The 19,491-nt window shown below is 48.4% G+C and overlaps 1 protein-coding gene across 2 annotated transcripts in view; it reads right to left on the bottom strand.

The window, feature by feature from the left end:
* Window positions 1-19,491, bottom strand: part of LOC122379407 (fibulin-2-like) — a 222,546-nt gene that overhangs the window by 138,913 nt on the left and 64,142 nt on the right. For both annotated transcript variants that reach the window (XM_043361616.1, XM_043361617.1), the window contains exons 4-5: window positions 5,511-5,706; window positions 4,377-4,524 (exon numbers count right to left, since the gene is read on the bottom strand). In XM_043361616.1, the coding sequence (XP_043217551.1) occupies window positions 4,377-4,524; window positions 5,511-5,706 (344 nt within the window). The remainder of the gene's footprint in view (window positions 1-4,376; window positions 4,525-5,510; window positions 5,707-19,491) is intronic.

Genomic DNA, 19,491 nt, shown 5'->3' on the forward strand with positions numbered 1-19,491 from the left:
TTCATATACGATCAACCTTCACTACCTTGAGGTCTGTTTTGCTGTTGGGCAGCTGTGAGGTCATGTGACGTCATCAAAGGTCACCAAAGGTTTTTGGCCAATAACTCCGTACAGGAACAAGATACAGACGCGTGGATGGTCTCATTGTGTTCAGCTCGTCAAGACGCATCGAATGATATACATGATGACCTCGAGGTCACGTGACCTGAGGTCAACCTTTGACCTTGACTTTGCGAGGTCAACATATATATCATTCGATGCGGATTGACGAGAGGATCACGATGATGCCCTTAGTTTGTTCCTATCTTGACTAATTCGAAAGTTATTCGAGAAAAACTCTCGCCATATCTAGCGCCGCCATTTTGACTTTTTCGACCCCTGTGACGTCATCTTTGACCTGACCTGAAAATGACCTTTGTAAAAATTGTAGATCTTGACCGTGCGTATCCGATGCCGTTTACCGTTTGTCGCTATCTTGCTTCGTTCTCGAGATCTCAGGGGGGGCCGAATCGGCCCCCCCCCCCCCCCGCCAGTTTCTTGTCCCGGCGGAGCCCGCCAGGAATAGGGTTAAGTGCAAAATAGAAACTAATCATGCAAGACAGGCGCCGTAATTGAATCACCCGTAGACCTCGTATATTAGATCGGTTTGACGAAAAACAACATTTTTCTCAATAACTCAAAAGCTATGCATCCTAGCAGCATGAGCTCAAGGTGGCCATTGTTACGAAGGAAAACAAACATAGTGAGTGCATAAAGCAGTAGATACCAGCAGCGGTTCAGCCGGGAGGGCTGGTGGTCCGTCTTGCCCCGCTGGGCCGTCTTACCCCACCTTCCCCTATGTTGTTTATCTGTGGCATGGGTTGATAATCATTAAAATGATAATTAGTCCAAAGCGATTGTTTTATTGTATGGGTGCTTTCAGGGGTCATACAGCTCCCTTCATGGGCGCAGAAATGCGCTACGAATATTTGCGCCTACGAAGAAATGCGAGACGAAATAATGCGACACGAATAAATGCGCCGACGAAGATTTGCGGACGAAGAATTGCGCGACGAAGAAATGCCATACGAAGATTTGTCCTGGAATCTTCAGACTGGGCCCACTAGCTTGCTGTGAACTCCGACTTATTGAGATCTACTCACTGATATAGGGCTCCGATATTTGGAATGAGATTTAGAACACCAATACAGGCCCAAGTGGTTAATTTTCTTTAAAACGTCATGTCTTAATAGTTAATACCCAGGTAAATGCTTATTTGAAATTGTTTTAACGGACTTTCACTGGGTAGTGGGTAAAAGCTATTATTGGTCCCGGTACTCCGACTTGTATTGAAAAGTCTTCGATGGGGCACACATACAAACAGACAAAATCAAATGTAGGTTTAAAACAGACAAAAATCAGGTAGCCATTTTTCGCAACACATCAATCAAATTTCTAAATATCCAGCACGTGATGCACAACTTGCCTATTCTCATATGTAAAACACAGCCAATAGGTACACTTCCTCTTCCAAAGAAAAACTACTGTTTTAGAGCACTGTCCCATATGGGGCTAAGCGAGAATTTACCCACGCCCTGGTTTAAAGACGGATTGCACACTCGAATTTCGATCGCTTCTCTAACCACACGGCGACCCCATGTCGGCTCCACAGCTGCAGTGCTGGCCTGCCTCGGGTCGAACTGCCGCCCACACTGCAGCCAGTGTTCGGCCAAGGGGGAACTGTCAGTCCTGCAATGCGTTAGATCCGCGGCGTGCTTCTCCAAAGGGGTGGTGTACAAGACCTCGTGCGAGTGTGGTGCAACGTACGTTGGTGAAACAGGGCGCCCCAAGAACGTACGGCTCAAGGAGCACGCCGCGGATCTAACGCATTGCAGGACTGACAGTTCCCCCTTGGCCGAACACTGGCTGCAGTGTGGGCGGCAGTTCGACCCGAGGCAGGCCAGCACTGCAGCTGTGGAGCCGACATGGGGTCGCCGTGTGGTTAGAGAAGCGATCGAAATTCGAGTGTGCAATCCGTCTTTAAACCAGGGCGTGGGTAAATTCTCGCTTAGCCCCATATGGGACAGTGCTCTAAAACAGTAGTTTTTCTTTGGAAGAGGAAGTGTACCTATTGGCTGTGTTTTACATATGAGAATAGGCAAGTTGTGCATCACGTGCTGGATATTTAGAAATTTGATTGATGTGTTGCGAAAAATGGCTACCTGATTTTTGTCTGTTTTAAACCTATGTGTGCCCCATCGAAGACTTTTCAATACAAGTCGGAGTACCGGGACCAATAATAGCTTTTACCCACTACCCAGTGAAAGTCCGTTAAAACAATTTCAAATTTCTTTAAAACATAAGTAAAAAGGGCCCACTTTCGTTATATATTATGCCCCAGGTCCCCCAGAAAATGGAATTAATGGGGCCCGGGGGGACGGTCCTCCACGGTTTCTCCGGCACTGATCCCCACCAATAAATCAGAATTGAGACCAATATATCCAACCTGTCAAAATCCCTTTCAGATATCATGACTAGTAATCGGCATTGAAAAATCTAAGAGAACGGTATTTTTAGATAAATAAAAGAAGTTGACCTTTTCCTCGACATCAAAAATGTAAAAAGCCGAATAATATATTTTAAAAAAACGGTGAGCTTTCGGCCACTGGCCTTTATCAAACCAACGTGATAACATTGTTATCACGTTGGTTTGATAAAGGCCAGTGGCCGAAAGCTCACCGTTTTTTTAAAATATATTATTCGGCTTTTTACATTTTTGATGTCGAGGAAAAGGTCAACTTCTTTTATTTATCTAATTATATTCAATATGTTCCTCGCTCGAGCACTTAGTAATATTACCAATCTAGAACGGTATTTTGTAAATATTTTACCTATTTGCTGCTCCATAGCTGCATGCTCGTACAGCAGCGGCCAGCAACACCGCAGCAACAGCCAGAAAAATCAAAATATTCAACTTATCGGCGATCGAGAGCAACAGCTCGTCCATTGGTTATAATTATCGTGACGTCACGCTCAGCGACCGTCGGCGATCGTCGGATGTTGCCGACATATCGGGCAATTTTTGAACAACCCTGAATAGCATTTGGCAGCACTTCAGCAACCCAGAGCAACAGAAAAGGCTGTCGCCGAGCAACCGATTGCTGGGAGTTGCCGACGGGAGTTGCCCGTGTACAACGGGCTTAACCCGGCAGTCGCTGGAGTATTCGCCACCCGCCGTTTGCTTGGGGGGGGGGGGCGTTGGACGCCCCCAGCCGATAACTCGAGAACCAATAGGCGCAGCAAAACGCACGAAGCGGCAAGCGAAAGAACGCGACCAGACGCTTCAGATGAGCATTTGAAAGTTGACTTGTGAGGTCACAGGTGGGGTCAAGGTCAGGTCAAACACCTGGAATTGGGCCTTCAGTAGCATGAAGTCTAGAACCTCGCACTTAGCACCTCTCCTCGTCCTCATAAACTCTGTCAAAACTGTAGGTACACAATCCTTCATAAAAGTGCTGCACGAATGTCAGATTCATGAAGCGGTCAGTAAACCATAAGTCAAGGTCAAGGTCAGGGCAATCAGGTAAGCATATAGCACCGAAAATCAAAACTGGCATTCGCAGCGTATGAAAAATGTTTTATGGGTACCTTTGGGTATAGAACACGATGGTGACATTCATTGTATCATACAAGTATGTTTCGTGTCGAAAAAGACTGATTTAAGAAAAATCTTGTATTGACAGTCTAATGGCGTTTACGGCATGTTTCTACACTGATAAGTTAAGATACCCGTCGGGAATTTTTCGGGGTGTCTCACACCCTTATGTATGACACCTGTGAAGACGTACGTTCTGCTCATACATGTAGGGGAGAGTGAGGCACTTTCGTCCATGGGGCACATTCGTTTTCAGCAGTGTATGGGAACACGAGTGACTGACCGAGCTCGAGGTAAATTATGAAAATATTCTATCATTGCCGCCATTCGTCCGCTGTAGAAAACAACATTGTATCCGCTATCATGCTTTATAAAAAAAAAACGAAAAGTTGTATTATTCGTGCACTTTCCAAACTTTTTTCCAGAGCATCCATTTTCGTGATCCTGACTCGGAAATGTTTTAGGAAGGAAGGAAACAATTTTACCCTTGCACCAACCAAAGAACAGTATGGATTTATCCATTTTTACACGAATGTGCCCCACTCTCCCCTATACCTCACAGATCCTTACATAATTCCTAATGACATGTGTCGTGTGTGGTGGGTGGTGGTGGACACTGGACAGGTGTCGAGTGGCGGTGGCGGTGGACAGGTGTCGAGTGGCGGTGGCGGTGGACAGGTGTCGAGTGTGATGGGTGGCGATGGACAGGTGTCGAGTGTGGTGGGTGGCGATGGACACTGACCTGGTGGCTCCGCTGTCCAGCGTGCAGGACTTGGCGTCTGGACCAAGCAGATAGCCGGGCCGGCACTCGCAGCGGTACGAGCCGGGCACCGAGACGCAGATGTGCGCGCACAGTTGGCCCACGAACAAGTCACAGATGTTCTCAGAGTCTGCTGATCGGGAGTGAGTAGGTCATCACACAGTGGGGGTAGAGAGACAGCAGGTCATCATACAGTGAGGGATGGGGAGAGAGAGAGAGAGAGAGAGAGAGAGAGAGAGAGAGAGAGAGAGAGAGAGAGAGAGAGAGAGAGAGAGAGAGAGAGAGAGAAAGAGAGAGAGAGAGAGGGAGAACACGGGTAACCATACAGTGGAGGGACACAGCAATTCATCGCATCATGAGGGGACAGCAGAACGGTACCGGCTGGTGCCGGGAGGACGGTACTGTTTGGTGCCGGAGGACGGTACCGGCTGGTGCCGGGGGAATGTACTGGCTGGTGCCGGGAGGACGGTACTAGCTGGTGCCGGGAGGACGGTACTGTTTGGTGCCGGAGGACGGTACCGGCTGGTGCCGGGAGGACGGTACTAGCTGGTGCCGGGAGGACGGTACCGGCTGGTGCCGGAGGACGGTACCGGCTGGTGCCGGGAGGACGGTACCGGCTGGTGCCGGGAGGACGGTACTGGCTGGTGCCGGGAGGACGGTACTAGCTGGTGCCGGGAGGACGGTACTGGTTGGTGCCGGGAGGACGGTACTGTTTGGTGCCGGAGGACGGTACCGGCTGGTGCCGGGAGGACGGCACTGGTTGGTGCCGGGAGGACGGTACTGTTTGGTGCCGGGAGGACGGTACTGGCTGGTGCCGGGGGAATGTACTGGCTGGTGCCGGGAGGACGGTACCGGCTGGTGCCGGGGGAATGTACTGGCTGGTGCCGGGAGGACGGCACTGGTTGGTGCCGGGAGGACGGTACTGTTTGGTGCCGGATGACGGTACCGGCTGGTGCCGGGAGGACGGTACCGGCTGGTGCCGGAAGGACGGTACTGGTTGGTGCCGGGAGGACGGTACTGGTTGGTGCCGGGAGGACGGTACTGTTTGGTGCCGGGAGGACGGTACCGGCTGGTGCCGGGGGAATGTACTGGCTGGTGCCGGGGGATGATACATACCTGACTGGAGGCCGTGGGCGGCGGTGGCCGGCAGCACGGGCCGGGCGGCCGGCAGTGCCGGCTCCACGGCCGAGCGGTCGATGCAGCACGACACGAAACTGTTCTCCCACGGCTGGCCTAGCTTGAAGCGCGTGAAGGAGCAGCCCATGCCCATGGGGCCGACTACCAGGCCCAGTCGGCAGCCCTCGCAACAATCCTGCACGCGCAAAGCAGTCACAAATACAGTGCGAACACGAGCTAGAGGCAAATTCCGAGCTACTAGTATCAAGGTATACAAAATGCAGTATGTAATATGCATAGCGTAATGCATATGGTTCATTCAATGCCTACCCAACTACTGGACGTTATGGCGCCCCTTCAATTTTTAAGTTGGCCTTTCGGGGTCAATATGATAGAATTGTTTCATGGATTGGTTGTGTGTGTGGATGGGGTGGGGGTGCGTGTGCGTGTGTAGGCTCTTAGACCGGTGTCGGGTCCTCCAAGGGAGTAGTTAAAGGAAAGCGTAGGGATTTAGGAGTCGTTGTAGGGATATGAAAACCCTGCCCTCATATAGCAGTATGGGGTCCTTAGAGACTGCCATTCAGTCTCTGTGATTAGAGTGTGACCTAGCTTGACCTGAAAATGGATATCAAAATGCCTCACTTGAATCAAAGGGCAGGTTATGGGGATCCTGTAAGAGTTGTGACTTGTAGATGTCCTATCTCTACCAACCTGCATTCAGAGCCCTGTGCAGATTATTGCAGATTACCTCAGAACGGTGTGAGGCTGCTTAACCCGCGCCCGGCTGGGGGTCATGGATTTCCACGCCCTGCTGGGGGGGGGGGGTGTTTGAACACCCCCTTCTAACTCGGCTCCTGCGCCACGTAGCGATAAGCGGAAGGCGGTGTTCGAAAGAGCGCCAAAAATAATGACGAAATCACCTTGGTCACTTTTTTTGGTCAGGTCAAAGGTCAGGTCACCAGAGGTCATTGAAGTCAAAATTTCGCCCATTTTCAGGTCGAATGTCGACAATTTCCAGGAAGCCAACGCATAACTCGGGAACCAACAGAGCTAAAGCGCCGCGGAAAAGCGCATTCGATAGCCCTATTAACGCCCTTTCTGGGTAATGCTTTCAGATTTGACCTAACGTCAACGGTTTTGCCTGCAGGGGGCAAAAACTGCAAAAATAGCCGATTTTTTTAAAACAGTTTTTCTGCAATAATTTTTGACCCAAGCCTTGTACGAGCTTACTTTTACCGGCATCGTGTTCCTCTCGTCAAGACGCATCGAATGAACTATAACTTGACCTTGAAAGGTCAACTTGAAAATTTGACTTCAGGTCAAGGTCATGACCTGACCGGAAAAGGTCATGTTGCATATCAGTCGATCCGTATTGTCGAGCTGAACACATCTAAGGCGTTTTCACCGCTCTAGCATGCCTCTATCAAAAGTTATTTGCGAAAAAACTGTTAGACACCATTCGTGACCTGAAATGACCTCAGGGGCATAAATAGGGGTCACGGACACCATTTTCATTTTCAGTGTGTTTAAACCACTTGTAATTCAGTGTTTGGGAGTGTTTGTAATGTCTTTCGTCCAAAAGAGGCGCATTTCAATTTTATCCCATTGACTTATAACCCTCGCCCGCACATGGGGGGGGGGTTGCCACCCCCCCCAGGTAGTCTTTCTGCTCTGCACTCAACATTTTTAGAGCTAGAAGGCTGATTTTTCGTATAGCTGCTCCTCTATCCTTTCTTGATTTACACTGAAAATTTCAAGATTCTGTGATTTTTGGTTTCGGAGATATGACCTTGTTTTTCAGGTCATGTCATGACCCGAATGGCCAATTCTCAACATCTTGCGTTTGCCATGGGCCTTATGAGCTTTTGACACCCTGATTTCGGCCTTTTTTGCCAGTCTTACCTCCCACCTATCATGGAACATGTTGTCCGACGATGTACAGGGGTCAAGGTCAGGGTCAAGGTCAACCTAGGTCATCTAAGATAATTGCGTTTTAGGCAAGCTGAATTTACTTTTTTTGAAGTTTTTTGACTGCATTTTTGGTAAAAGCTTCTCAGATCATGATTTCATGCAATATGGACCCAAAAACAATCGGTGCACACATCAGTATACACACAGACACACACAGACATACAAACACATATAATTGACCTTGACCTAACTTGACCTGAAATGACCTCAGCAGCAAAATTCTGGTCGGGTAGTGTGACAAAGAGGTTCTAGCTGGCTTGGCACCAGAAAACAGCATCATCATCGGTATCTGATAAGCAGCACACTTGATATTCAACGGTGACCCAAAACAGCAACATTTTTTAGTTTAACCTGACCTGGAAGGTCAATGACTGACCTGAGAAGGTAAAACTGGGTATCATTGGATTCGTCTTTTCCCAAAGAATCTTTTTGGTTTTTACTGCTAAGCTCTATCTCCAACAGGAACGAAATGGCGCGGGGGGGTGGCAACCCCCCCCCCCCCCATGTGCGTTCTAGGATGGGAAAATGGCATGTGCGGGCGAGGGATAATGGGGAGGTCGCAAAAATTGACCTGACCTTAGGTCACCTATATCAAAATTCTTAGATATACATTTTATAGATACTGTTACCCTTATCAATCGCTGAAAGTTTCATAGCGATCGGTCACTCGGTGTAGCAATGGCAGCATTGAGCATTGAAACTTTTTATGAGGTGAGGTCACTTCAAGTGACTTGGTGACCTGACCTTGAATGACCTTGGTCTGAAATTTTTACAACATGTGTAGAATTGATGCATAATAAGGTGTACCAAAAACGTCGGCGCTCCGCGCCGCCGTTTTGAGACATTCGCGAAAAACCACAAAGGGGGTGTTCAAACACCCCCTCCCCCAGCAGGGCGCGGGTTAAACTAGTATAGTGCTCGAAAGACCGGCTTGGACCCGCCCCCCCCCCCCCAACACTATCGGGAGACCTCACATGGTAAGAGGATTCTCAGATAGATTTGAAGCTCTTATGGGGCGGGTATTCATGTGTAGGTGTAGGAGGTGTCCTGCAAACTGGACCCCTCTCACGAAATTATAGCCCAATCCTAGCATACTTAGCTAATCCAAGCAATCTTAAACGCATTCATAGTAGTAAGAAAATGGTAGAATAATGACACTCCCGTACATATAGGTCGGCGAGTGTTGAGCAATTCGTGTGTGTGTCACAACATTATTTCTAGATCTTAAATTCCTTAGCCTTGCGACTGTCAACACATTCTAATTTATTCAACACATTCTGTGAATGATTTAGTCATTCTTACGCGAAAACAAGTTTTCAACCCTCGCCCTGGCAGGGCATTTTTCATAACACGGCCTGGCAGGGGGGTGAGGGGTTGATGCGACGCCCCCCCTCGCGATTGGAACCTATGGCACCTACAAACACCAAATTTAGTAGGTAGGTGGGCCCCCAGGAGTTCTCGTCCCTGTGCAAATTTGGTTGCTCTAGGTCAATATTTAGGGGGTTTTTGGGGGGTATAAATGTAAAAATTTCGCTGAAAAACAGTTCAAAAATTTCACTTATAACTTTTGATCTAATTAACCCGCGCCCCAGTGGCGGTCTCAGCCAACTTCGCCCTAGTGGGGGGGGGGGGGCATATGTTACCACCCACCTCTAACTCAAAAACTAAGAGGGCTAGAAAGACGTGGTAAAAAGGAGTCGATAGCTCTCAATGCGTACGTTTGAAAGTATTTCGGTCATTTTTCACCTTAGAGCAATATTGGGGTCACCAGAGGTCATTAAAGGTCAAAATTTGCCAATTGTCATTATATTTTTCAGAAAACATGCCGCTATCTCAGGAACTATGGTAGCTAGAAAAACGCATGGAACAGCAATCGATAGCTTTTGAACTCTTCTTTTGAACAGGTAATTATCAATATTGACCTCAGGTCAACGGTTTAGCCTCCAGAGGGCAAAAACTCCAAAAATAGCTGTTTTACGAAAAGTGTTTTTCAACAATAACTTTTGACTAAAAAAAGCCACGACATTTCTATTGCCATAATCATGTTCCCCTCGCCGAGACGCGTCGAATTAACTACAATTTGACCTTAAAAGGTCAACTTGAAAATTTGACCTCAGGTCAAGGTCATGACCTTACCGGAAAAGGTCATGTTGCATATCAGTCGATGCGTCTCAACAAGACAAACACAATGAGACCATCCCCAGCGTTCTATCTCTTTCCAATCGCGAGTTATTGGCAAAAAAAAACTGTTTGTAGCCTCAAGTGACCTCGGATGACCTGTCTAGAGGCTATCAGCAAAAATTGACACCTTGGTCATCACGAGCGGACTAAATCATTGTGATTCTGAAATATGTGGACTGTTCCGATGCGTACACACGGATCTAGAGGCATTTTCATTTTTCTCCATTGACTTGCAATGGAAATGTCACGCCACTGACCTGACCTTAGGTCACGGATATAAAAAATTCGAGATATACAAATTGTAGGCGCCCATAACAGCATGCAATCCACCAAGTTTAAAAGCTTTCTGACAAACACTGCAGGCTGGACATGATTGCAAACTTTTTTTGGGCTTGGTCAGTTAACTTGACCTGGTGACCTGACCTGACATGAACTGGGGTCAAAAATTTCACACATTGTCCAAAATTGATGTACCAAAAGCTACCCCAAGCGGCGCGGCGCTACGCGCCGCGGTTTTTTATTCACACGCAAAAAACGCGACAGGGTGGTAACATATGCCCCCCCCCCCCACTGGGGCGAAGAGTAAGATAGAGAAAAAAGACAAGCACCAGTGAACTCAGCACGTCAAGGCGCGTCGAATGATTTACTTTTTTGTTTGTTTCAAGGTACTTAAAGTTGTTCTTAATTTTAAAGTAAACTTTAATTAACTAATTAAGTTCAAGTTAACCAAATTGCATCATATCACATATCATTCGATTCGGCTGATCACCAGGAACACAACGACACCATTTTTAAGCTCTAGCGTTATTATGTGCCAAGTTATTGGCAAAAACGTCATTTGACCTCAGTTGACCTCATTTGACCTGACCCATGGATAAGTACACCAAACAAAGAAGCACCAAGTGATCTGCTGTTAATTAAGTAATTATGGTTTCTATTACTATGTTAATTAATACTATGGTTTCAAAGCACAAAAGTGATGAAACGAAGCGGATATATCCAGTGTTTTCCGAATTAAGTATTTTCCCCATAGGCTTAGCATTACGACGTAATGACCTCTAACTGACCTCAGGTCAGTAACCTCAAAAAACCCGAACTATATGTTATACAACTCGGTGAACTTAGCACATCCTGAAAGTTCGAAGGAAATCAGTCCAAAACTGTGAGTTGGACAGGTGCAAAAAGAAAATTGAAATTTGACCATGACCTTGTACCGGTTTTGCTGACCTGGTGACCTGACCCAAGGTCACCCGGACTTGCAATTTTCATGTCATATGTAAAAAGGTTGTCCCATAGGCAGGCTGTGCCAAATTTGGCGGCGCTGCGCGCCGCCGTTTTTACGCTATCTTCGAAAAACCTTAGGGGGGTTGCATCAACCCCCCTGCCAGGGCGAGGGTTAAGTATTCGGAATATTGGGGGTACTGTACCCCCCCCCCCAGGTAAATTATTGAGAGGGTCCGGACCCCCGCGTACCCCCCCTGTGGCGGAGTCTCTGGGTAACGTCAAGTGACTTACCTCAGAAAAGGTTCGAAAGCTCGCTGTAGCTACACCGACGGAGCGATCACTTTGAAACTTTTAGTACTTGTTCAGGGTACTTTAAGTACTTGCTCAAAATTGTATGTATAAAATGTATATCTCGGATTTTTTTATCTGTGACCTAAGGTCAGGTCAATTTTGCGACTGCTCCATTATACCCGAAGGTTGTTTCTTCATTAGACAAACACTATTCTTTAGAATTGTGTTTTTCTATTGAAAAAACAAACAAACTGAGGGTTGTTTCCATTTCGGGATAGGATTCGTGTTTGGTGCAGCGAATTGGGGCACCTTGCACCGTTTGCACACGAACCGATAGATTTTGATTAAATTTTCAGGGCAGCTGCCCCCACAGATTATCTACCGCGAAACACCCTCAGCTAAGAATATAATTATTTTTCTTGCACGTGGCACGTGCACGTGTTTTAGGCCCATAGGCTTCAACATTAGGTGGATTTTCGGCATCGCATTTCTCGCAGACGGGTGCTTGTAATGAGATGGGCTTATATGTGCTGGGTGGCCGTCCCGGCATCTACCATGAGCCGGCGGCGCCGTTTCGGGCAGCTTCGGGAAGGGGGTGCAAATTGCACGTGCAGCCGCCGTTGGTTTAACGTTACGAAATGGGCCAAAACGGGTTTTCTCGATTTGCTCAAAATCGGCTCGATAGATTTTCTTTGTTTTTTGAGTACCGGTAGTCGGTCAGTAGGTTCGTTCGTCAATGTCAATCGCTTGAAATATAATTAACTTTTTTGCACGTGACACGCGCACAAATTTTCACGTGTTAAGTCAATGGGATTTCTTGATAAAATTACTAAAATCGATTTTGCTCAAAATTCCCACGCTAGATTTTGAAAATGTTACAGTATGATATGCATCCACATGTCGCCTACCAGGTGGCATAGGCCATATATGGGGCGATTGAAATGCACGTGCACGCCCCGCACTTGTTTGAGGGGACCACCTCCGTGAAAATTTGACCACTGCTAGCATGATGGCCTGTGCCGCGCAAAGAATGCGTGCCAGCGGAACCAATCGAGGTCAGTCGTCAAGGGGATGCTCTAGGATAGTTGTACACCTCATCACGTGGTGCACGTGCTTTCGCACGTGCGCCACGTGGGTGTAGCATTTTGGGATAGGTAGCCATTGGTGCATAATTATGCTCAGGTGATAACCTCACTGCATGGGTTTGAGCCAGAGTTCCAAGTCGGTTGCGATAATGACCATTGGTGTTGGGTCTACTACGTGTCAAACACGTGGCCGCCCGGGGTTCTCCATTCCGGAGATATTGTGACCGATAGTGAGGTAAGCCCTAATTTAAAGATTGGCCAAGTTTGATCGGCCGCTGGGAGACAATGGTGGCGCACCCGAAAGTCTACCCATGGGCACTGACGACCCCTTTCATCTGGTACAAAAGGATGGTCGCTTTATGTCTTTAGGCCACACGTGGCACGTGGCACCCCACCTCGAGTGACCATGTGCACTCTCAATGTAAGGCGTTTTGGCCATAACTTTGCCATTTATGGGCCGATTTCGACGAAAATTGCAACATTGATGCACTAAAATGGCCTGTGCCACAAACGGCGCTACGAATACAACAAAAAACTTGCAACGGTAGTGCACGAAACTAGGCAGCGACACATATGAAGCGAGACAAAAATAGGCTGTTGTGCGCCATTTTTGTCTTAAGTGCGCCATTAACTGCCTAAAGTGGCTAAAACTAAAGAATCTCATCATTTTCATGCATTAATAAATTACTGTGAGGTATGCATGTAGCGTCCCCCGCCACTTTGGTTTTAATTGCGTTTTGGGGCGGGCGGGTGTTTTGTGTTTTTTGCGGTGTTTGTTTGACGGCGGGCGGACGGACGATGCGGGCGTTTTTTTGCGTCTTTTTCGGTTTTAAGTTTTTTTCGGTTTCCGGCGGCCTGGCGCTTTTGCGGTGTTTGCGTTTGGCAGCGGGCGGGCGATTTTTTAGGCGTTTTCGGTTGGTGTTTAGCGTGCGTGCGATGCGGGCGGTTTATTTTTTTTGCGGCGTTTTTGCGTTTTTTGCGGTTTGTGGTGGTCGTGCGATTTTTTCGACGTTTGCTTTGGCGTTTCGGACGTGCGTTTTGCGCGTTTTGTGGTGTTTGCGTTTTGGCGGGCGTTTGGTGTTTGGCGGCGGGCGATGCGGGCGGTTTTCTTTTTTGCGTCGTTTGCGGTGTTCAATTTGTTGGCGGTTAGCGGCGGTTGGGCGCTTTTTAGGCGTTTCCGGTTGGCGGTTAGCGTGCGTGTGATGCGGGTGGTTTTATTTTTTGCGGCGTTTTTGCTTTTTTTTTCTTGTGGTTTACGGCGGGCGGACATTTATTTGTGTTTTTTTTTCTTCTTGCGACATTTGCGTTGGCGTTTCCGGCGTGCGTTTTGCGGTGTTTGCGTTTTGCGGCGGGCGGGCGTTTTTTCACAATTCAAAGTCCCAACCTTCGGGCCGCAGCGCTGCTCGAAAAGCGCTGCCCTCGAGTAAGTCAATGGCAGAAAATTGAAATGGGCCTCTTTTGGACGAATGTCGTTCTACACCCTCTCAAATATCGGTTCATAGGTAAACATGACACACTGATTAGGAAAATTGCACCTGTGACCCTTCTGTGTGAGGTCATCTCAGGTCATGAAATGTCTTCAGCAGTTTTTTTTATTATAACTTTTGATTTGACAGAGACGTGCTAGAGCGGTGAAAACATGGGGGCTAAACTGTTGATCTGAGTTCAAATTTGAAGACACGTTAGCGAAAGAGCGTTAAAAAGCTATCGAATGCGCTTTTCCGCGGCGCTGTAGCTCTATTGGTTCCAGAGTAAAGCCCGGTTCTGACTGCCGAAATCGATCGGAGCGGATGGTAAGCGTATGGTGATCGTATAGTGAGCGAGGCTGGCGGAAAAAGATAAAAATCTCTAGGCCCGATACGATCTGGTAACTGGCAGATCGTATCGTGCAGGCCCATGTCGTCCCCTATCTCCCTGTGTGTCCAAGTGCACAGATGACGTCACACGAAGGGGCGGAGTCGGGGGCGGAGCCTGGCGCAACGGCCGCCATATTTAAATTTGTTTTATTAGAATGTATTCTATATTTTGGGTTTCAGTCAATTGTTATCTATAGTTTTATGAACGGTTAGCTGTAATATAAGTGATTTATCAAGAAAAAACACATATTCTGCTTGCAATTTCGATTTAAGTGCGACCCGCGCCTAGATTCGAACGCACGATCTTTGGATTACGGCGCAAGCATCCTAACCACTACACTACCGCGGCGGCGTGGCGGCCGGCGGATGGGAGGCGGCGGAGGCATGGGGGCTTTTTTACGCATTTTTGGAAAAACTAATGGGTTTAGTGAAAAACGCTTCTTAGATAATTTTCGAAGAAAAATGTCTTGGCTTTCCGATGATGCACTTAGTTTTGTGCTAGCTTTAGCAGAGTTTGTTCTACAGCGCTTCAAAAATCGCCCATTTGCATAGGACTTCAACGGGACTTTAACCCGCGCCCGGCTGGGGGTCCTGGATTTCCACGCCCTGCTGGGGGGGGGTGTTTGAACACCCCCCCCCCCTTGTAACTCGGCTCCTGGGCCACGTAGCGATACGCGGAAGGCGGCGTTCGAAAGAGCGTAAAAAATAATGACGAAATCACTTCGGTCATTTTTTTTTTTTTTGGTCAGGGCAAAGGTCAGGTCACCAGAGGTCATTGAAGGCAAAATTTCGCCGATTTCCAGGTCGAATGTCGAAAATTTCCAAGAAGCCAACGCATAACTCGGGAACCAATAGAGCTACAGCGCCGCGGAAAAGCTCATTCGATAGCCCTATTAACGCCCTTTCTGAGTAATTCTCTCAGATTTGACCTAAAGTCAACGGTTTTGCCTGCAGGGGGCAAAAACTGCAAAAATAGCCGATTTTTTCGAAAACAGTTTTTCTGCAATAACTTTTGACCCAAGCCTTGTACGAGCTTACTTTTACCGGCATGGGTGGAGAACCTGCCCCGGCCACCCCGGCCGTGGCCGGGGTAACTTTCAGCCGCCCCCGGCGCGGCCGGGGTAACTTTTTCCACTTTTGTAAATCCTAAAAGCTGTCTCCATACGAAAAAAACTGCCATCTATAAAAGTGTTTGTCATTATTCTTATCTACCTTGAAAAGTTCTTGAAAATTTACTTTATTTTCATTTTGGAGCTTCTATGTTTTTAAGTTTTTTCATCGCGGAGCCCGACATGTTTCATCAAACAGAAGTAAATCATATTTAAGGGCCGTTATCGTAAGATGGCACTGTAATAACATCACAAGACAGGACGAGGGTAATATCAGTGAGATAGAAGGACGAGCTGTTGGGGCTCAAGGTGAAGACTCCCCCAACTTAATCCGCGCCAGGGGCCCTATCGTAACACGTTGAGTCGAAAGGTAGGCTTTTCACGCTCCTTCTAACTCGGCTACTGGGCTACGAGGCGAGAAGCGGAACGACGTTTGAAAGAGCGACAAACGTGATCAGAGAAATCTGGTCATGTTTTAGGCAAGCTCAATAATAAAATCACCATAGATCATCAAAAGCCAAATTTCTGTGATTTTAGCGTTCTCCGACAACTTTTCTCACAGTTCATGAACATAACGGAGCTTAAACACTGCCAACAAAACATTCGATTACTCGTGTAAGGCTCGGTCGCGAATAATATTTCAGGTGCGAGCTCAAATCAATAAGAGGGTCAAAACGGACAAATTTGACATTTTGTTTTGTGTGGGAAGGTTGCAACTTCCACGGAATAAGCTTTGCAAAGGGCATGATGACATTTTTAGCACGATCATCCAGCAAATTTGACCTGATGACCTGACCTAGCGGCTAGCACTAGGTGACATGCGTCCGAAAGTTTAAGGCGTGTTGCAAAATTGTTGTTACAATTACGAAATCTGATCCGCAGCTGCGTGCAGCAGTTTTCCCTAAAAACGTACAAACGGCAGACATCCATTATTCTCTGCCAGAGAATAGAGATTTGTTGATAACCGTTGACAAATATTTGAGCATCATCGTCTTTCCGACTTTCGGTCGCCGGCCGGGGTAACTTTTTCAAACATTCTCCACCCGTGTTTACCGGCATCGTGTTCCTCTCGTCAAGACGCATCGAATGAACTATAACTTGACCTTGAAAGGTCAACTTGAAAATTTGACCTCAGTTCAAGGTCATGACCTGACGGGAAAGGGTCATGTTGCATATCAGTCGATCCGTATCGTCGAGCTAAACACATCTAAGGCGTTTTCATCGCTCTAGCATGCCTCTATCAAAAGTTATTTGCGAAAAACTGTTAGATACCATTCGTGACCTAAGATGACCTCAGGGCATAAACAAGGGTCACGGACACCATTTTCAAGTTCAGTGTGTCTAAACCACTTGTAATTCGGTGTTTGGGAGTGTTTATAATGTCTTTCATCCAAAAGAGGCGCATTTCAATTTTCTCCCATTGACTTATAATGGGGAGGTCGCAAAATTTACCTGACCTTAGGTCATCGATATCAAAATTCTGAGATATACATTTTGTACATGCTATTGCTCTTAGCAATCGCTGAAAGTTTCAAAGCGATCGGTCACTCGGTGTAGCTATGACAGACATTGAAAGTTTTTATGAGGTGAGGTCACTTCAAGTGACCTGGTGACCTGACCTTGAATGACCTTGGTCTGAAATTTTCACAACATGTGTAGAATTGATGTATGATAAGGTGTACCAAAAACGGCTTCGCGAAAAACCACAAGGGGGCGTGTTCAAACACCCCCCCCCCCCCAGCAGGGCGCGGGTTAAGACTTGCCCCCAGATGACGTCACGAGCTGACGTCACGATCAGGTAGAATCGCCGGACGACCCTACCTGGTATATAGGGTGTTCTGTCCGAACAAAGTCCATATTAGAACGATGGCGCGAGACAAAAGGCGCATGAAAAATGAAATTTGTTACACTGATGAAGAATGTGAAGAAATGATAACGGGGGAAAAAAGGAATTTGAAATTTGGCTCAAAACTTGGTTCATTGTGGTATTGTTATTGCTTTGGCTCGACGAATGAATGAAATGTTTGCTTGCGTTTCCGTTTTTTCTTGATTGGAAAGATCCGGCACTTTTGTTTAATGTTGCAGACACAACATTATGGTCCTCCGGGCCGGATTCAGAATTAACGTAACGCACTTAAGCATTTGAACTCAGAACTTGCATCAGTATTTAGATTTTGAAACATATGCGCATAACGCTGTAACGAACTAACGTAACCAATGCAGAACTATTATTTTAAGGTTTGAGGACTTTTAACGAGTTTCATATTTTCGTAACGTAAAAATGAGCGGAGATACGAGTACGTCGGAGGCCAGCCTGAAGACGAGGAGTGAGGCTGGAACCAGCACCTCAACAGCCAGTGCCAAGCGCAGGAAGGCTCAGGTGTCCCAGTTAAAGGCGCTGCAGGCCAGACGAGCGGCTGATGAAGCTGAACGAGCGCTGGAGTCACGAAGACGGGCGGCCACCGCTGCCGCCGCCGCTGCTGAGGCTGAGGCCCAACTCGTGATACAGGAGGCCCGGGCAGAGGCTCAGAGGGCTGCTGACGCCGCCGAAATCGATGCTTTAGAATTGCGGCTCATGGAAGACGACGATTTGAAGTCCCAGTCCCCGAACGATTTGGTATTTGAAGATAGAGACAGAGAGGGAAATGGAGCGCCGGCAGACCCTAGGCCGCCCTCCGGTGTCATATCAAGACACGGTCAGATGCAGCAGTTAACCGATGTGAATCAGATACGATCTCAGTCCGCTGCAGGGCCCCAGCGAGCTCACCTGCCTGAACAAAATGCAAATGCTGACGCCCGGGAGCGCACGGAGCGCTGGCTGAGTGAGCTGCCGTGCGGTGACGGCCAGCGCCGGACCTCATCACTGCCCAAGATAACGCTGGACGAGTTTGATGGCTCTCCACTCGAATGGCCACGGTGGAGCGGACTTTTCCGGGTTCTGGTGCATGATAACGGCGCTCTCTCAGACACCGAACGTTTGACCTACCTGCAGTCTTGTCTGACAGGCGAAGCGAGAGAAGCAGTGCGTGGGCTCTTATGTGACGGCAACATGTATGAAGAGGCACTGAAAGAGCTGGATATGCAATTTGGGGACCCTCGCGCGGTTGTAACAGCTACCCTTGATGGTGTCCTCAAGCATCACTCCATAAAGGAAAATGATGTCGAGAGCCTGATGCGGTTCTCTCGCGCCCTCCACGCCGCCGTCAGTGTTCTGTCCGCCAGAGGTTTCGAAGCTGACCTCGCTGCAGTAACAAACCTGGACCAGGTCCTAGAAAAGCTGCCAAGGTCACTGGCTTGGCAGTGGGGCCAGGTGGAGCTGAAGATGGCACCACGTCGTCCCACGCTGGGAGACGTTGACCAGTGGCTGAGACCGCTGGTGCTGGCTGGTCGCCGCGCGCTCAGTGTCTCTAGACAGCGGGAGGTGATGATGCCCAGAACGCAGCGGGTGGCTCCGGCAGAGCCAGCCGGTCGACGGAGAGGCAGCAGCCAGCGCACCACTCTGGCTACAGCGACGGCAACAGAGCCCGCTCCATGTCCGGCCTGCGATGGAGAGGCGCACAATCTGGATTGCTGTCCAGTTTTCAAAGCCATGGCGCCAGTCGACCGCCTGCAGCTCGCGCGTGACAACAGACGCTGTTATCGCTGTCTCGGCGAGTCACACTGGGCCAGCCGGTGTCGAGAGAAGTTGATCTGTGGAGAGAACGGCTGTCGTGGGAAGCATCACCCACTGCTGCATGTGCCCGATCACTCGAGTCGGCGCTCAGAGGAGCAGGATGCTCCCGCACTAGCTGCTGACCAGCCGAGAAGTGTGATGGCGACAGCCTTGGATGCAACGAGCGGGCCACGTAAAGCACTGCTGCAAGTGGTTCCCGTGAGAGTACTCGGCCCAGCTGGGAAGTTCGTCGACACGCACGCGCTGCTCGACTGGGGAGCGGACACATCATTATGCATTGAGAGCGTGCTTCGGGATCTGTCGGTGACTGGGTCGACGGAGAAGCTCACGCTCGGTAACGTTGAGGGTACCGGCATGACCCGGCCTACAATGAAGGTGTCACTGCAGGTGGCTCCGCTGTCGGCAGACGGGCAATGTGAGCCTGTAAAGGTGCCCGAAGTCTTCTCCGTTCCCCAGCTCAATATCCGGCCGCAGAGAGTCGATTGGTCAAAAAGGGCTCAGTGGAAACACCTGGAAGGCATCTCGATTCCAGACACCAACGGACGGAAGATCGAATTACTCTTAGGTGCTAATGTGCTGGAGGCGATTCTC

The sequence above is a fragment of the Amphibalanus amphitrite genome, unplaced genomic scaffold (assembly GCF_019059575.1).
Source record: "Amphibalanus amphitrite isolate SeventyFive unplaced genomic scaffold, NRLGWU_Aamphi_draft 000077F_arrow, whole genome shotgun sequence".
NCBI classification, from domain to species: domain Eukaryota; kingdom Metazoa; phylum Arthropoda; class Thecostraca; order Balanomorpha; family Balanidae; genus Amphibalanus; species Amphibalanus amphitrite.